The sequence below is a fragment of the Pelodiscus sinensis genome, chromosome 1, assembly GCF_052426305.1.
Source record: "Pelodiscus sinensis isolate ZL-2025 chromosome 1, ASM5242630v1, whole genome shotgun sequence".
In the NCBI taxonomy this organism is placed as follows: domain Eukaryota; kingdom Metazoa; phylum Chordata; order Testudines; family Trionychidae; genus Pelodiscus; species Pelodiscus sinensis.
Genome location: NC_143052.1, coordinates 273,323,462 through 273,342,356, shown reverse-complemented (window position 1 = coordinate 273,342,356; position 18,895 = coordinate 273,323,462). Strand labels below are relative to the sequence as shown.

At 41.4% G+C, this 18,895-nt stretch overlaps 1 protein-coding gene across 6 annotated transcripts in view; it reads right to left on the bottom strand.

Annotated features, from left to right (window-relative positions):
- The window catches only part of KLF12 (KLF transcription factor 12), a 377,983-nt gene that overhangs the window by 102,004 nt on the left and 257,084 nt on the right, over positions 1-18,895 (bottom strand). For all 6 annotated transcript variants that reach the window (XM_075918893.2, XM_006129058.5, XM_006129061.5 and 3 more), the window contains one exon: positions 12,643-12,778. In XM_075918893.2, the coding sequence (XP_075775008.1) occupies positions 12,643-12,778 (136 nt within the window). The remainder of the gene's footprint in view (positions 1-12,642; positions 12,779-18,895) is intronic.

Sequence of the window (18,895 nt, the reverse complement as noted above, 5' to 3'; positions counted from 1 at the left end):
TGGAACAGAAAAAGATTTGCATGTTGCCCGTGCTTAGCAAACATACATATGTTTAATAATGGCTCAACTGCTCTCTCTTTCATATAAACAGAGGCCTGCAAATCTACAGATATCCACTTTATATCCATGGGTATCCACCTCTGTAGATGTTGATCTGGATATCCGTGGTTCATTTTTGCTGATGTGGATGCAGATGCAGATGCAGATTCAAATTTTGTATCTAGAACCCCGCAAATTTGCAAATGTGCACTTTATATCTATGGGCATCCACATTTGCAGATGTGGGTATCTGCTGATCATTTTTGCAGATGAGGAAGCAGATACTAATTTTGTATCTGGACATGGCTCTACATATAACCTCTTGTTTACTTTAAACTTTTCTTCACCTTCTGAACATCTCGACTTCAGCAGTTCCTTACAACACCAAACTTCATACAGCTCTATGTGTCCAAATTAGGTAAGTAAATGAAAACCTCAGGCAAAACTTCAATTTTGACTCACTCATTTGTCCTTACTACGGAGATTCAGATTTTCAGTTTGACTACAAAACCTTTGACTACTATTACCTGATACATCCTCACTATTAGTCACTTCCTTAAACACTGCTCTACTAAAATTCTTATTTCAGTCTTGGGCTCCTATTATCATGACTGTTGTAATTTCCTTCTCTGTGGTTTCTTTAAACACAAATCACCCACATTTTAAAGTATTCAAAACACTAATCATCAGCCTGAGATGCCTGTTGATAGGAACATGAACAGCAAATGCAGGAACTGTGGCACTGAGGCTGAACAGGTGAAATGGGGCCATCCCCTAGAATTCACACAGACCAAATACTATGCAGGAGAGTCCACCTACACTTTAGAGGCATTAAGATCCAGGTGATGTCTCCCCTCCTCCCACTACATGAGCTTGGGAGAAAACTGCACAGAGGATCAAGCCAGACTCTCTAGTTGATAGAAGGGGCCTTTCATCCTTTGAACATCCAGAGAAGTTTCCATGGTTTTGACTGGATTTTCTCTGCCTTCTGCCGGTTGACTGAATGGACCAACTCTACACATTCCAATAGTTATTTCTAACAATTTCCCCCCTCATTTTCACTCCACGCCATCCTCTCCTGTGCTGTTCCAATCACCCCCTTTTCTTCAGCTTACCCCTAGCCAGCTAGCCCTCTGCCAAAAACATTAGAGCTAACATGTCTTCATTCTGCTTGTGAGGTAGACTTCTTTCTGGATTCTGTGTCTGTCTTATCTCCACTTATCTAAGTTCTTTGGGGGCAGGGACTTTCTACTGCTTTGTTTGTGTACTGCTTAGCAACAAAGGGGCCTACTCTTGGTGGTCTTTAGGCACTACTGCAATAAATATGATTAATAATAATAAACTAAAGAAATTAACACATTGTCTTCTGTGTCCATCATCAGTCCCGTGTCTCCAAGATTCAGGCCCAATAATCAGGGAGACGAAAGAGGCAATTGCTCTGGGGCCTAGTGATTCAAAGGTCCCAGAGTTCTGGTGTCCACCACTGCTACTGCAGCAGCAGTGGTGCTGAGAGCCCGGGGCCCTTTAAATTGCCACTGGAGCCTTGGCCAGCACGCTCCAGATGGCATCGAGGGCCGGCTATGCTGGCCCCGCCCTTTCTCACCTAAGCCTCGCCCCTTCTGGGACGGCTGTGCCTGCCTTCCCCCACCCCACCCTTACCCAAGCGTCTGATGAGTCAGTTGGCTTGCCTGCCAACATTCTTTCAATTTATACAAATCTAAACAGGATTTGACTGGTTAGGGAGAGAAAAGGTTGGGGAACAGTGACCAGGAGATTTGAATAGTGGGGACAGCATAAAAAAAATCTTTATCATAATATGTGCAGAGAGAGCAGGGGTTAAAAAAAAAAAGTCTGGTTTTGGAGTTTCCAGTATCCTTTCATTCAGTCAATAAAGAATCTGAAAGACTTAGCCATTTATACAGCTATTAAAGCTACCCAGCTGTTTGCATATATAGCTGAAACCAGCTATGAAGCATTTTATGATATTTTATATGAATGCTGTTGTTAAGAATTAGTCATATCAAATCACAATCTCACAGAATCATGGGAAGGCAGGATAAAAATGTATCTAATCTAGATACTGCAAAAAGTAGTTTTGGCTCCAGTGACAGCACATGACAAAACTCCCTCTTTTTCTAATCAATACATCAAGGTAGCAGCATGATGAAGTAGTTTTGTTATGGCTGTTTCTGTTAGGCTGTGTCTAGACTGGCAAGTTTTTCCGCAAAATCATCTGATTTTGCGGAAAAACTTGCCAGCTGTCTACACTGGCTGCTTGAATTTCCAGAAAAGCACTGACAATCTCATGTAAGATCGTCAGTGCTTTTCCGGAATACTATGCTGCTCCCGTTTGGGCAAAAGTCTTTTTCCGAAAGACTCTTGTGCAAAAGGGCCAGTATAAACAGCACAGTAGTGTTTTCCGCAAAAAAGCCCCAATCGTGAAAATGGCGATCGGGGCTTTTTTGCGAAAAACCAAGTCTAGATTGGCCACGGACGCTTTTCCGCAAAAAGTACTTTTGCGGAAAAGCGTCCTGCCAATCTACACACTCTTTTCCAAAAATACTTTTAACGGAAAACTTTTCCGTTAAAAGCATTTCCGGAAAATCATGCCAATGTAGGCATAGCCTTAGCGTTTTATTATCTAATCCACATGGATGAATATTTGCTACATTTTGAGTTTTCTAATGCACAAATATTTGGCTCTGATTTCTGGGTCGATTACAAATATAATCCAACAACCTCTCTCCCTTAAAAAACACTAAAGCCTGATATCACAAATCTGAATAATGAACAGTCTGAGGACACTCTTTCCAAATATATACCGACTTCAACAATTGAACAACAACAAAGCATTAAAAATGTCACTGGCATAATTTGTCATAAAATCTGCACTGGCGTCATGCTCTTGAAGCAAAGTTATACCAGCCTGTCACCAAAATGTGTCACATATCTAAAAGCAAAAAAATATACATTCATTCTGAGGTAGCACAGTCCAGTGGACTGATATGGAGGTTACAAGACATTCTTGATCCCAGCACTTCACTTATTTGCTATGTAGCATTGGACAAGTTACTAACCTGAAGATAATCATTTTTATTTTCCTACCACACTGGGGACCTGTACAATTTAATTAATTAATGTTTGAAAAGCACTTTGCAGAGGAAAATATTATATAATTCCTATTATATAAATAAACTACAAAATCAGTTGTGTGTACTACAGGCAGTCCCCGAGTTACGCGGATCCGACTTATGTCGGATCCGCAGTTACGAACGGGGATTTCTCGCCCCGGAGGACTGGAGCGGCGGGACGCCTGGTCCCGCCGCCCGCCTCCTCCAGGGCGAGAAAAGTTGCTCCCCGTCTCCCTGGTCTGCTGGGGGAGCCAGCAGACCAGGGAGACGGGGAGCAAAGCGGCGGAGGACCCGGGCCGGACCCGCGGCCGCTTCCAGATCAGCTGGAAGCGGCCGCGGGTCAGGCCCCGGGTCCTCCGCCGCTTTGCTCAGCGTCTCCCTGGTCTGCAGACCGGGGAGATGCTGAGCAAAGCGGTGGAGGACCCGTGCCGGACCCGCGGTGCTTTGCTCAGCGTCTCCCTGGTCTGCAGACCGGGGAGACGCTGAGCAAAGCGGCGGAGGACCCGTGCCGGACCCGCGGTGCTTCCAGCTGATCTGGAAGCGCCGTGGGTCCGGCCCGGGTCCTCCGCGGCTTTGCTCAGCGTCTCCCTGGTCTGCAGACCAGGGAGACGCTGAGCAAAGCCGCGGAGGACCCGGGCCGGACCGCGGCTGATCTGGAAGCGCCGTGGTCTGGCTCGGGTCCTCCGCCGCTTTGCTCCGCGTCTCCCTGGTCTGCTGGGGGGGATGCAGCTAGTGCCCCCCCCAGCAGACCAGGGAGACGTGGAGCAATGCCAGGGGCCTGTGGTAGAGCAGGTGGGGCACTGCCGGTTGGTCCCGCAGCACCGCTCCTTGGCGCCACTGGACCAACCCGGCAGCACCCCAGCTGCTCTGCCCCAGGTGTCCTGATTCAGCCGCTGCTGATCAGTTTCAGCAGTGGCTGAATCAGGACGCCTGGGGCAGAGCAGCTGGGGTGCTGCTGGGTTGGTCCAGTAGCACTGAGGAGCGGCCGCGCTACTGGACCAACCCAGCAGCACCTGAGCTGCTCTGCCCCAGGCGTCCCCAAGTCAGCCGCTGCTGAAACTGACCAGCGCTGACTACAGGAAGCCCGAGGCAGAGTTGCTCTGCCCTGGGTTTCCTGGAATCAGCTGCTGATCAGTTTCAGCAGCAGCTGACTTGGGGACGCCTGGGGTTCTTAAGTTGAATCTGTATGTAAGTGGAACTGGTGTCCAGATTCAGCCGCTGTTGAAACTGATCAGTTTCAGCAGCGGCTGAATCTGGATGCTAGTTCCGACTTACATACAGATTCAACTTAAGAACAAACCTACAGTCCCTATCTTGTACGTAACCCGGGGACTGCCTGTAGTTTAAAACACACACATTTAGGAATGTAGAACTATACAGAGTCTAGGAAACAGGATCTTTAAAAATTCATGTTGTTTTTGGTGGGTGGAAGGTATGAAAGGGAGAGAGAGAGAGACTCACACCCACTCATACCCAGAATCCTCATTAACTACACAGTCTTTCTGCAGATTCTGTAAAAGCGTAAACAAAGGCTTTGCTTTTGTAAACATCAAAACTTTTGTTAAAGTTTTATGGTTGAATCCTGGCCACAATAAATTCAATGGCAAAGCTGAATGGGCTTCAGGAGCTCCTAGGATTTAACCTGTCATGGTTGTATTAAACTCAATTATATCTCCCAATTTACTTAGCACATATTTTAATATTTTTCTTTTAAAAATATTACTACTTGTAATGGCATGGTATAAATATTTGCATAAGCTTAATGTCTCAAAGTAATACAGACGAAGAGAAACACATATCCTAATGGCACTGTTCTCTGTTACATCCTAATTTCTTCAATTGTCATTCTTGCAGTACAAGATAAAAGCATTTTTTGTTTGTTTGCTTTTTCAAATTAGCTTTTGTTCAGGAACAATTTGACAGTATCTCAGTTTCCTAATATATCATTATTTAAACAATACTATATCCTTTGAAAACAGACAGTTATGTCAATTTTGCATGAGTTTGCTTTGGATTTATAGCTTTAGTCAACCTGGCACTTGGTCAAGAAAATCGCTGGCTGATGTGAAATCTGTTATCCTGGCAAGAGGCATTTTCAAATACATTAGCAAAATGCCATACCAGAAACCTGAGCCAATGTGCATACTCCAAAAAATGCTGTCTGATTTTACTGACCAACCTCATAAATGAAAATAATTTTTTTGTTTAGCGCAAATTGTCCAAAAACCATTGCTACATGTAAGATGTACTTTATCACCTTGATGAAGAGAACAGATGGGGTTAAAATCACCAAGAAATCGATCCTTAAACAGTAAATGGTCATTTCTGTTGCTATAGGCATTGAAGCATGCCAAGTACACACAAGGAGCTAATCTATAAAGGTGTACAGGCCCTGATGTTGTTGAGCTAGGTTCCTTTTATATAGCTTTTGAAACACCTATGATTCTGAAAATTATAACTGTATCATCTGTTATGTGTTATAAATGGCCACAGTAAATATGCTGAATCATATTAAATGACAGACACATTAAATGCATATTAAATGATGAACAACATTGTTCAGAGGAAAAATAGTTCACAGTTAGGGCACCAGTTTAAGATTTGAGAGCCCCTAGGTCAGTTCCCTACTCTGCCACAGACTTCTTGTGTGAATCTCGGTAAGTCACTTAGCCTCTCAATGTACATTCCCCCAACTGTAAAACCATCCCACCAAATCCTTGACATTTCTCAAAGTGAATAGCAACAAGAGGTTATGGTTTCACAGAGTAAAAATGCACTACCTGAGGAAGCAATGCTCATGGAAATGCTGAAAGCACTTTCATTTACAGCTCCTAGGGTGTGTCTAGACTACATGCCTCCATCGACGGAGGCATGTAGATTAGCCAGATCGGCAGAGGGAAATGAAGCCGCGATTAAAATAATCGCGGCTTCATTTAAATTTAAATGGCTGCCCCGCTCTGCCGATCAGCTGTTTGACGGCAGATCGGGGCAGTCTGGATGCGTCGCGTCGACAAAGAAGCCTTTCTTGATCGGCACAGGTATGCCTCGTGAAACCAGGTTTACCTGTGCCGATCAAGAAAGGCTTCTTTGTCGATGCGGCGCGTCCAGACTGCCCCGATCTGCCGACAAACAGCTAATCGGCAGAGCAGGGCAGCCATTTAAATTTAAATGAAGCCGCAATTATTTTAATCGCGGCTTCATTTCCCTCTGCCGATCTGGCTAATCTACATGCCTCCGTCGACGGAGGCATGTAGTCTAGACACACCCTTAGAGACTCAGGACAAAGCTGTGTGAGCAGCACATTGAAGTGAAAGATCTCTAGTATGCACAGTACAGAGGTAGTAATGGCATTGGCTGAACAGGGAGAGAGACAAAACAAGTGTGAACAATGAATGGGTGAAGGCAACAGAAATGTAAGTCTCAGGAGAGAAAATCATCCATATGTTTATTCAAGTTAGAGGGGTACAAGCAGACTCTGATCTGACCATTACATACTGTCTCTATAACAGTGCTGCACACAAAATATTACTGGTCCCTTACCTATGTTGACTGTTAGGTCTACAATGGTATTCCTTTCCCATTGATAGTTTACTAGAAGTACAGTGCACATTACAATCATAACCATCCAACAAAGGAGGATCATCATAATGATGTGATCCACCTAGAAAAGAATTTGTGATCCACTTAGAAAAGAGACAGCACCCTTGTATTCAGCTTCATTCATTTGAGCAGTGAACAGAATCCAGCCCAAGGCATTGAGGTCCCACTGTCTGGATAATCAGCAATACCCCATATGAGATGATACAACATCCCAAATGAGTCATTTATTAAATTCATCACGAGTACATACACTGGTATCCAGAGTCTTCCCCACTCCAAACACTTGACACCAACACCAGCATTTTCTGTGACCCTGTGCTCTAGAAGGCACAAGTGAAAAGCTTCCTTATGTAGTGTTGGATTACTTCCCCACCTTTAATTTTTTTTTAAATTCTTCCCTCAATAGGATCGCTCATCTTAAACTCTTTAAGCACAAGAGATCAATTTTAAATCAGTTCAAATCTGGCCTCCAACTTGTACAGCAAAATGATTGTATTTTCATTGTAATGAGGAAACAGGGTTCCATCGCCTCATATAATAATCTGCACCCCATGCACCACGGTAACCAGTTCTTGGGAGCCACATGAGCATAAGCTGGTTGGACAAGGGAAAGAGACCAGGCTAAGGGAGGGGGACAACATGTTACATGAAATGTGTGTGTTGGGGGGAGGGGGACAGGGAAAGGCAGTGGTCAATGTGTTTATCTTTGGGTGCTCTATTTTGTTCTGTGGCATGGTGCCAGTTCTTAATAGAGGTTGTGACCCATGAAGCTGAGTGCTAAGCTATCAATGGTGATACGATTCAGTGTCAAACTTCCTCTTTTTATTTAGAAATATTTATACGACAATTGTAGGGGTCCTGACCCAAAAAGGAGTTGTGTATATGTGGGGTCATAAGGTTATTATATAGGGGAGAGGGCTGCAGTACTGCTACCTTCTGCACTGCTAACGGAGGTGGCATTGCTTTCAGAACTGGGCAGCTGGAGAGCAGTGGCTGCTTCCTGGGAGTCCAGCTCTGAAGGTAGAGCTACTGCCAGCAGCAGAACAGAAGTACAGATGGTTTTTCATGTAGAAGCTTGTTTTTTTTATGAGACTCTCTAGTGTTGAGAGCTCCTCATTGATTTTCTTCTGATTGTTGTATAGGCTGCTGATTAGGTGTTTTCTCAGAAATACAGATAGGATGGGATGGTGTTGCAACTCTTATGTCTGTTCTGCTGCCTACAAAGTTGGGCCCTTAGTAAACTCTCTAGCTGCCCAGTTCCGAAGGCAGCACAGAAGTAAGGGTGGTAATATCATGCCTCCTCCCAACTCCCTTTTGGGCAGGACCCCCCAATTTGAGAAATACTGGTCTTCCCCAGAAAATCTGTATAAGGTAAAAGCTCACAAAAGACCAGCTTTCATTGGGGGAAGACAAGATTTCACAGTCTGCGATGCATTTTTCATGGCTGTAAATTTGATAGGACCTAATCAATAAAAATCTTCAGCATAGATCTACCAACATAGATGCAACATGTTGCTCACAACCTACAGACATCTAATATCTACAGACTTAAGGCAACTCAAACAAATGACCATTAGCAGGTAAAACCTAAAAAACAACAAATAGTCCAGCAGCACCTTAAAGACTAATAAAAACTGTAGATGGTATCATGAGGTTTTGTGGACACAACACACTTGGTAGAACATATCTTCAAATTCAACTCCCTCAATTTTATAATATATAACTACCACCATAGGGCTAACATTAGACTGACATTAGAACCCTGTAAACAGATATGACATAAAATATTGCACTGTTTTCTGTCAAATAATACAGTGTAACTTTACAACTATGTTTTTTTATTAGCTTTGCTCAATTACACAATGGTTATGAAAAGTGGTCAAAAGAAGAATGCCAAAAAGTTTCAAGATGCATGAAACAAAACAGGTAGGCAGGAAAACAAGATTTTTGGCTAAAAAATAACTACTCGACTGTTTAAAAACATAAAAGCCCCCAGGATGCTATTTAATTAAGGCATAATAACACACAAGTAGTTTTTAGTATTTAGATTAATATCTGGTTTTAGATGGTAATGTTTTACTGTAGAGGTAATGGGCATCCACACAGGAAAATGAAGTGCAGTATTTAATTAGTGGACAGGTAAAGAACAAGGCTTTTCATATAGATCTTCCCAATAGTGAGCAATTTCCAAAGATAACAAATCTAAAACCTCAGCTATATATAACCCTCCCACCCCCCACAAAAAAAAAAAACAATAACAGAAAAACCCACCTTAGGCCATGTCTATACTAAATGGAGGATCAACACTGCAGAGGTTAATCTTCCAGCCTTTGATATAGTGGGTCTGGTGAGGATCCTCTAAATCGAATGCTAAGGGCACCTCCATCAACTCTGGTACTTCTTGCAGTCGTGAAGAATAAGAGAAGTTGATGGGGGAGTTTTTCCTGTTGATTTCCCGCTGTGGGGATGCCTGAGGAATTCAGCTTAAGATAAGTCAACTTCAGCTAAGTTATTTACGTAGCTGGAGTTGGATATCTTAAGACAAACTTTTGGTTTAGTATGGACGTGACCTTAGTTCTTAGATCATGAAAATGAAAGAATAATATAAATCAGAGCCTGTTACTACAGTTACTGATCCTTTAACTAGAGGATTTCCTATAAAACTTTCATTGATTTTCACCATATTTAACTCCACTTGGCGGATTTAGCTATTGCAAGTGAGTTGGCACCCATTCATTTCACTTCCCTCAGAGTTAATGTAGAAGGATGGGTGTTTTCTAAAATTCACTGTTACATTAGTTCAGTTTAAACAAAGGTTTTCAGCAAGTATGTTAAACTAAGCAATGATATTCTGAACACAAATTCACCAGCAACTACATATATATATATAGTTCATTGTTCATTCCATATAAAAATTAATTTCCAAAAGTGAAGTAGGAAAAGCCCCACTTCTGCCTAGCAACACCTGTTCACAGCAACTACTGGCCAATTTTTTATTTCTAATAAAATTCAAGACTCCACAATATCAGACCCATAAAGTCAAGAAAAATGTCATTAGCAGGCATATCCCACCATGCCCTTTTGGGGTATGGTCTGTCCTCTCAATTCTTACCTCCCTTTCCGGCACTTACAGGCATGGCATGTCCTTTAGTCAAAGCAAGTTATTGGCCTTGAAACAGCGGTAATTGGTTGAAATACAAGAGTCCATGACAGACTGCAGATGAGACTAAATGACCTAATGTTTCTTTCTGGCCTTAGATTCTATGGCTATCTGAAATACTAAATTTATTCTGTATTTAATTATAAGAAGAAACTTCCCAGGATGGGAACAGATTGATTGAGATAGGTAGAATAAACTGACACTTCTTTCTAGTGACACAGCTGCATATGTGTTATGTAAAACAGATTATATATATATATATATATATATATATATATATATATATATATATATGATACATTTATTCTTCAGAGTCAAATTACATTTCCTTAGTGTGGCTTTTGAAGAAAACTAAGAGAGTACTATTTAAATAAAAAACTGTAGCAAGAATGTATTGGTTTTAGGTGGCTGAACGTCTTAATTTAATTCTTAATCTCTAGAACTGGTAAAATAATATTCAATACATTTCCCCTCTTTGTCACTTCATCAATCATGAAATAAATTATTAACAAAAAAGTTTTTCATTATTTGACCAGTTTTGCCAATGTTGAAATAATATTAATAAATTAAAATAACTAACATTTGCCTGCCAATCATATATTAATATATTTGCAATTCGACCTCACTACTCCATTAAATAATCAGCACTATTTAGCACAAAATAGATCAATTATGAGTTGTTTCTATTTTTCTGCCTTATTACATGTTCTATAAACTGGAAGAGAAACATTAGGCATTTCATGTGCTGACATTTGTAACCAGTAAATCCAGAATGTTGTGCTAAATCATCAATCAAACAGAGTCCTCAACAGTGAAACATCTTTTCCCATCTTGCCATCCTGAAAACTTCCTGATCACATTGAATGAGGCCAATTAAAGCAATAGAGACAACACAATGTCCTCTCCATAACTTAAGCCCTCTTTCGCTGAATGGGATATAGATTGGTGCCTGGTTGTTAATGTGGTTAACTGGGACCTGAGTGAATCGAATGCTATCTCTATACAGTGAGCTAGAGGTGTGTTTTCCCTGATTGTGAATGTGTAACTGCGCCAGCTCTCATCGAATATCAATAGCAGCACAGCTACCACAAAATCATGGCTCAGACAGATTTCAGGTGGGTTCGTATTCACCCTGGCTTACCCATGCTTCCGCTGCCAGTGCTACTGGACCTATGCTGTTATTTGTACTTGAAGGGAGCTAAACAATATGTGCACACTAGCTGGTGAATCATAATGCTAACTCACAGTACAGACATAGCAGAAGTCTCATTGAGTGAATCTCATGCTGGGTTTTTGAGTTCTGAGATGCAGCCCCTCCCTGAGATACTATGACTATTAGCTATTTGGTTAACCATATCCTCACATACTCTCGGCTGCCAAATCCGCATGCAATTTTTACTTAGATAATCTATACTGCCACTGCACAGTCTCTCTCTTTTTGAGTGGTATTTGGGATATAAACTTTAAAAAATTCTGGGGGAGGATTAGATGCACTCCACCTGCTAAAATCATACAAAAATGGATTCACCAATATCTATCTCCACAGACTTGTTTGAGCAAATAATGGATGACTTTGAAACTACAGGTTGAACCTCTTTAGTCTGGAATCCTCAGGACCTGACCAGTGCTGGACCACAGGAGGTCAATATTGTCTCACAACATTACAACATTTCCACTGCTTACTGGGCTCTTAGATGACATTTGTGGTAAATTAGAGCTAAATAGCAACACTGAGAGCCAAGACAGATGCCTCTAAACAAACTTTATGGGACCACAGGAAACTTGGCCACAGCCATGACAACTGGCCATACTAAAGCCAGCTAACTAAAATCATGCCGGACTATAGTATTGCCAGACAAGAGAGTGCTGGACTAGAGAGGTCCAACCTGTACCAACGTTTCAGTTGGCATTGGAAAAGGTTCAGAAAAGGGCAACAACCTTTTATAATGCCAATATATCTTTTTTGAGATGAGGCAACCCCATCTGTACACAGTATTCAAGATGTGGGCACGTCATGGGTTTATATAGAGGCAATCAGATATTCTCTGTCTTATTCTCTACTACTTTTTAAAAATTATTCTCAACAGTCTAGTTGCTTTTTTAACTGCTGCTGCACACTGAGTGGATGTTTTCAGAGAACTATCCACAATGACGCCTAGATTTCTCTCTTGAGTAGTTATATCTAAATTAATCCCCATCACATCGTATGTATAGTTAGGATTATTTTTTCCAATGTGCATTACTTTACATCTATCAACATTAAATTTCATTTGCCATTTTGTTGGAGGAAAGACTTGTAATGTGCCTAAAACTAAACAGAAAAATAAAATTAATGGCAAAACTGGAGTCTTTTACTAATTTCCTTTCACCTATGCACCTCCTTAGGAAACCTGGATAGTTTTCTTGAGAAAGCAGCTGTTAGAAATCTCTCAATTCTGCCACGAGTCAAGGAAATTTTTAGACAAAATGAATAATGGAGAAGAAAGAATTTCACTCTAAAGTGTATTCTAACAGTGAGTCAGGACAGAAAACCAGAGAGAGAGAGAGAGCGAGAGCAGTCTCCTCCTTAAGAGACTGATGTTGAACACAAAGATGCTGTCGTGTGTGCTGGCTCAGAGCTCAGATGACATATCTGCAGAACAGATGAAGACTGGTGTTTCTACTAGCCATTGAACACCTTGGCAATACTTATCCTGAGAATGTGATACTTACTCTTGTACAGCTCTGGCTATGGAAAGAGCCGTGGATCCAGTTTCATTAACACTATCTAAGGTCACATTTGGCAGGTCATCATCATCACTGTCACTTTTAATTTGTCTGGGAGAGATGCCTCGGGGATCCATTTGTGCTGGAAAAGATAAATATAATGGAGTAAAGTTAGGGTGATGAAACAAACAACATCAGGGTATACAGCTCTTCCATATTGTTATACCATATACAACATTTCTCCAATAGCTTCACAGGTAAGATGATGAATGTAAGAAATCATGTAGTGTATGTGTAACCACCATCTGGCAGATTTGAACCTGGGACCTCTGAAGCTGAGTAGAGGAGCCTCTACCCAAACCTGGGACCTCTGAAGCTGAGTAGAGGAGCCTCTACCGCTGAGCTAAAAGCTAGCTGGCTCCCAGCCCATGCTGTAGAGGTCTCTTGATCTTAACTCTTACTGTGCTCTAGGTGCTACTGCATTGGACAGTAAACCACACTAGGTGTGTGGGTTACATATGTACAGCTTCTGTTAGCTACAGATAGACACAAACATTATTGTACATGCACAAAATGTGTATATATATATATATATATATATATATATATATATGGATACTACCTGCCCACAACCATTGACATGAAATAAAACCGCACACATACTAATCTTAAAACATGCATTTTACCTTTAAGTCACCTATTTTTGTTGTTGTCTTTTGGGAATGTTTTCTGATTTTCTTTGTATGATTTTACACATTTCTGGATGGAGATTTAGGGCAAACATTTAGTGGTCGCTTTTGCCTATCTTGAGACATCTAAAACATGAGATTTTTTCAGACAAGCAGAGCAATTGCAGCTCTCCCTCAATATCCCACTGTGCTCTTCCAAGTGCTCCTTGGAGAGGAAGGACAGACCAGTGGGTTAGGTATTATCGTGGGTATGTACAGAGGCCCAAGTCCAACTCCCTGGTCCAGCGCAGATATCACATGTGGCCCTGTGTTTCAGTTTCTCAACTTTAAAATAGAGACAAAGTACTTTCCTACTTCCCAGTGGTACTGTGATACATTAAAGTTTGTTAGGCACACAGATACTTATGTGAAAGGGACATCTAAAATAAGACAGCCGAGTCAGCTGCCACTTAAAAATGTTGGTTTTAAAGTATATTTTATCAATACACTGTGCATGGTTGTTGGATGTAGGCATAATGGTCTGTAGCTATTTATCAATTGTCATTTTTTATTAAAAATCATAAAAAAAATGATATTTTAAAAAAATCAGTAGGCTAACATAGTAAGTCAGATATTTACATATCAAGAAATACAGTAGTGGGTCCACTATCAGGGTATGTCTACACTACCCTCCTAATTCGAACTAGCGGGGTAATGTAGGCATACCGCACTTGCAAATGAAGCCCGGGATTTGAATTTCCCGGGCTTCCTTTGCATAAGCCGGGCGCCGCCATTTTTAAATCCCGGCTAGTTCGAACCCCGTGCCACGCGGCTACACGCGGCACGGAGTAGCTAGTTCGGATTAGGCTTCCTAATCCGAACTAGCTGTACTCCTCGTGGAATGAGGAGTAGCTAGTTCGGATTAGGAAGCCTAATCCGAACTAGCTATTCCGTGCCGCGTGTAGCCGCGCGGCACGGGGTTCGAACTAGCCGGGATTTAAAAATGGCGGCGCCCGGCTTATGCAAAGGAAGCCCGGGAAATTCAAATCCCGGGCTTCATTTGCAAGTGCGGTATGCCTACATTACCCCGCTAGTTCGAACTAGCGGGGTAGTGTATACATACCCTCAGAAATCAACTAATTATTTTACAATATTACTTTTTCTGAGACATATAGCACAATTTAGCACCCCTAATTTTCCTTGATTGGCTTGTCATTGTGTGTATTGGTTGTTGCATACAGTAGAGAAAATATATGTCACTTGTCCCAAGAGGGACTGTTGACACTGACAGGGATAAAGTCTATACCATATAACTGCATTGAGCTATATATTTACTATATTTTAATTTTTGAAAAGACATTGGTAACATGGTTCATTCTTTGACAACTACAAGCGCTACAGTCAAGTCATACATTGCATACTGCAATATGTGACTTGTATTTAAACATCAGAGATTAGATGGCAACTTGATTTAAAAGTGGTTGATTGCTCATCACATCTTATTTTACCAGAGAGAAAACAAATCAGAAATGTTATGTTTGAGAAATCCTAATTGCCAAATGGCTATGGGCTATTAGAAGCAGTTGTAATATGTGAAATAATTACCATCAATGTTAACTATTTTTGCTGATTTTAAAAAGAGAAACTTGTTGCTTGTCACGCTAGTTGTATAATTATATGAAACCGGCAGGCACATGTTCCTAAATGTGTGAATGCAAATATGTGACGTTAATGACGTTTAAGTGAAAAAGAACAAAACATAGTGTACTTGATACTTTCTGCTAACAGAAGCTTAGTTTTGCTCTCCTTTAACATGCAGGCCAATTTAGAAGCCTCCTGGGTGTTTACACTAAAATGTAGATTTGTGAATATGTTTAACAATTAGTTTATAATGCGGCTGCTGTTATCTATTAATTTGTGCATTTAACTTTGCTTATTCTTAAATAAAATAAAGCTGAAAATTGCCTGAGGTGTGTTTATTCATTACACAACATGTAGGGCCGAATTAAGGTTATGAGGGGCCTAAGGCTAATGGGAGGGAAGGACCTAAGAAGGAATGGCATATTGCTAAAAATTATGAAGTCATCAAACATTTATCTATACACACATTTATCTATACACTTATTCATATATATACATATTCAAGTAAAATTACCACATTTATTCTACTCTCACCACACTCATACCATTTTTTTCCCACTTTAGCTGTGGCAAAGTCATACGTGATGTCGTCATAGTTCAAAGACCTGACAATTTCATTCTCAATGCTCAAGAGGGACAAAGCACTGAGATGGTCATAAGTTGTGGTGGATCAGAGGACATTTTTGATGCTTGTTAGAAGAAAAAAGGAATGTTCTCCACTAGAGTTAGTGATTATTAGTGACCGATATAGCTGTAATGCAGTTTCAACATTTGGGAAACATTTTGTCACATTATTAGCCTAATAGTTAATCCAGCCCTGACAACATGCCATCTAGCTTTTTATTACATTGTATTTGTTAAGTATCAGAGGGGTAGCCGTGTTAGTCTGAATCTGCAAAAGCGACGAGGAGTCCTGTGGCACCTTATAGACTAACTGAAGTGTAGGAGCATAAGCTTTCGTGGGCAAAGACCCACTTCGTCAGATGCATCTGACGAAGTGGGTCTTTGCCCACGAAAGCTTATGCTCCTACACTTCAGTTAGTCTATAAGGTGCCACAGGACTCCTCATCGCTATTGTATTTGTTGTGTGTTTCAATATTTGTTTTTTGTTCTTAAAGCACCAGGTTCTTGAGGCCTGTGATGAGGTGAAAATCTCATTTAATTTAAAACAGTAAATATGTAGCCCTAATGGCTACAGAAAAACACTTGAAACTGTGACCCAAGTATCCCTAAAAGCTCAAACACTAGATGGCAAACAAAATGTATATTATCTTTCAAAATCTCATTATTATAAAGCCAATTTCATGATTTTGAGACAATGAATTATGATTATTTTAATTCTGGGATTGACAATACTGATTATCATGAATACGCAATAGGACAAATGCTGCTCCATGTTATGCTGATGCAGCCCTGCTGAAGTTAAAGAAATTGCATTGTGGCCCACTGGACAATTTGCAAGGCTATAATCATGACAACACCTTGGCTACGTCTACACTGGCACCCTTTTCCGGAAATGTTTAAAACGGAACAGTTTTCCATTATAAGTATTTCCGGAAAAAGCACGTCTACATTGGCAGGATGCTTTTCCGGAAAAGCACTTTGTCCGGAAAAGTGTCCGTGCCAATGTAGACGCGCTTTTCCGCAAAAAAGCCCCGACTGTCATTTTCGTGATCGGGGCTTTTTTGCGGAAAACACTACTGTGCTGTCTACACTGGCCCTTTTCCGGAACAGTTTTCTGGAAAAGGACTTTTGCCCGAATGGGAGCAGCATAGTTTTTCCGGAAAAACACTGACAATTTTACAGTAGATCGTCAGTGCTTTTCCGGAAATTGAAGGGGCCAGTGTAGACAGCTGGCAAGTTATTCCGTAAAAGCGGCTGATTTTCTGGAATAAGTGGCCAGTGTAGACACAGCCCCCGTGTCTTGTGTTGCATGTTCTCTGCAAAGTGTAGGATCTTCAACATTTTCAAAACAGTGAAATTAAAAATGTTGTGTCGGGGAAATTCAGAACTGTAAGCACAGAGGAGAGGTTTTTCAATGTAATTTATGGTGATAGTTAATGGGATTGATGCCAAATTTTAATCAAATACACATTTTAGCATTAAGGAATACACTTTTATTCCCCCTCATTTTCTGTCACCCCAAATATCCATCATCTGAGCATTCTCCTTAGTTCCCTCTCTCCGTATGTGGCCTCTGCTCCTTCCCGTAACCACATATATGCTGTTCTCCTATATGTCTTCTTAGAGCTCTCACTCTTTTTTTGCTCTCCCCTATTTCCAAACAGACGTGCAGCCACTAGGGTGGCTTTTGTAAGTCTCAGGAGAAGAGGTTGGCTCCCTGCCTTGAAAACCTGGCACACAATAGCCTAATGTGTCGAAGAACTCAGTGAGGCTCTCAGCAGGATGGATACTATCCTTCTCCTTCAGGTTCTCTTATACACATTGCTGACAATTGGTTGAGAGTATAGTAAGGCCCTCTGCAGCAGACTGAGCTCCTCCTTCTCCATCCCAAAAAAGTCTCATTGTTTCTCTTGGCAGCTGCAACTGCTGTGTGGGGAAATGCAGCATCTAAGCTATTCTCCTGCCTATAACAACCTTCCAGGTAACTCATCACTGACGTCCACGTAGCGAGATCTCCTGCTTACAGGCTGTGGAGCTTGGGGCTGTGGGCAGGAAGTAGATATGCAAGAACACCTGAAAAGCAGCTCCACAGCCTGTGCATTTGGAACCTGATAAAATAATGCAACTTTTGGCTCAATTCACTGCTGGGGTAGAGTCAACTGAAGATTCTGACCTTTTTCTTTATAGTTTTTTCCTTATAAACAGCATCCAAAATTATTTTACAGAGTTAAGAATACAGCCCAAAAGGTTCAAATTCAGAGGGCCTAGAGTTAGATTCTGAAATCTGTATTTTGGAAAAAGCAGCCTTCTTTTCAGTTGAGGACCACTCACATCTCCCACTGAAGTCGGTAGCTCTGAAAAGAAAGCCACTTTTATTTAAATGTCTAAATATCACTTTAAGAGATTTTTGCTGCCAGGGTTGTGTATGCTGACTTCAGGTATTAAATAATAATTTAGAGTTATTATTGGACTAACAAAGGACAGCTTGTGAGAGACAACTAAAAGATTTAGAAAAGGGATAAATGCTATGCAGCAAATGGAATATGCAAAAGAATGAAAAGCCAGTTATGCGATGAAACTGGCAGACAATGTACCCACGCAGTGCATCTTAACCTTATCTTGTGTTGCAACTTGCTTTCCAGTCTTACTCCTCCTTTGAGCAGACTATCCCAACTGGGCTGAGCAGTCTGGTGGCTTTTGTGAAGTGCGAAGGAGGCTGGGGCTACGCAAGCAGAGAGAATGAGGAAAAGAGTGGGAGAGTGTTGTGAGGGGAAGATGTATATGCTGGAAAAGGTCCATGGAAAGTAATACAAATAAGTATTCTGTGCTGGAAGCAGAAAAGATGGGGGAGGAAGTGGGATTATGTGAGGATGTATGTGAACTTTGAGAGCTGAGGAGGCCATAAGACTCTTATATCTATATGAACCAGAAGGACAAATGTTCCTTTTAGTCGAAATAGTGGAGAACTGGATTCTCAAAGTTCATCGCATCAAACATGACTTTCCTTTGACAACAAAAATTGCTGCCCAACTCCAGGAAGAGAGACCAAAGCCAAAGCTTAAGCCTGCTCAAACCCACTGCCTCGGGTACAGGGCCAAAAGCCTGTGTCCCACCACTCCGGGTTGGGGGGAGGGAGGGGAAAGACAATGCTGATGCCCAAAGTGCTTCAGCCCCAGGCAGCTGACTTTGGCTTTAAGCCAGTCCTGGTCACCCCATTTAAATGGGGGCCGAAACCCACTTGGAGGTCCTGACCCCCAGTTTGAGAATTGCTGGTGTAACACATATTCAGTAAGGTCCTATCCCTTCTCATTGTCCCCATTACCAAA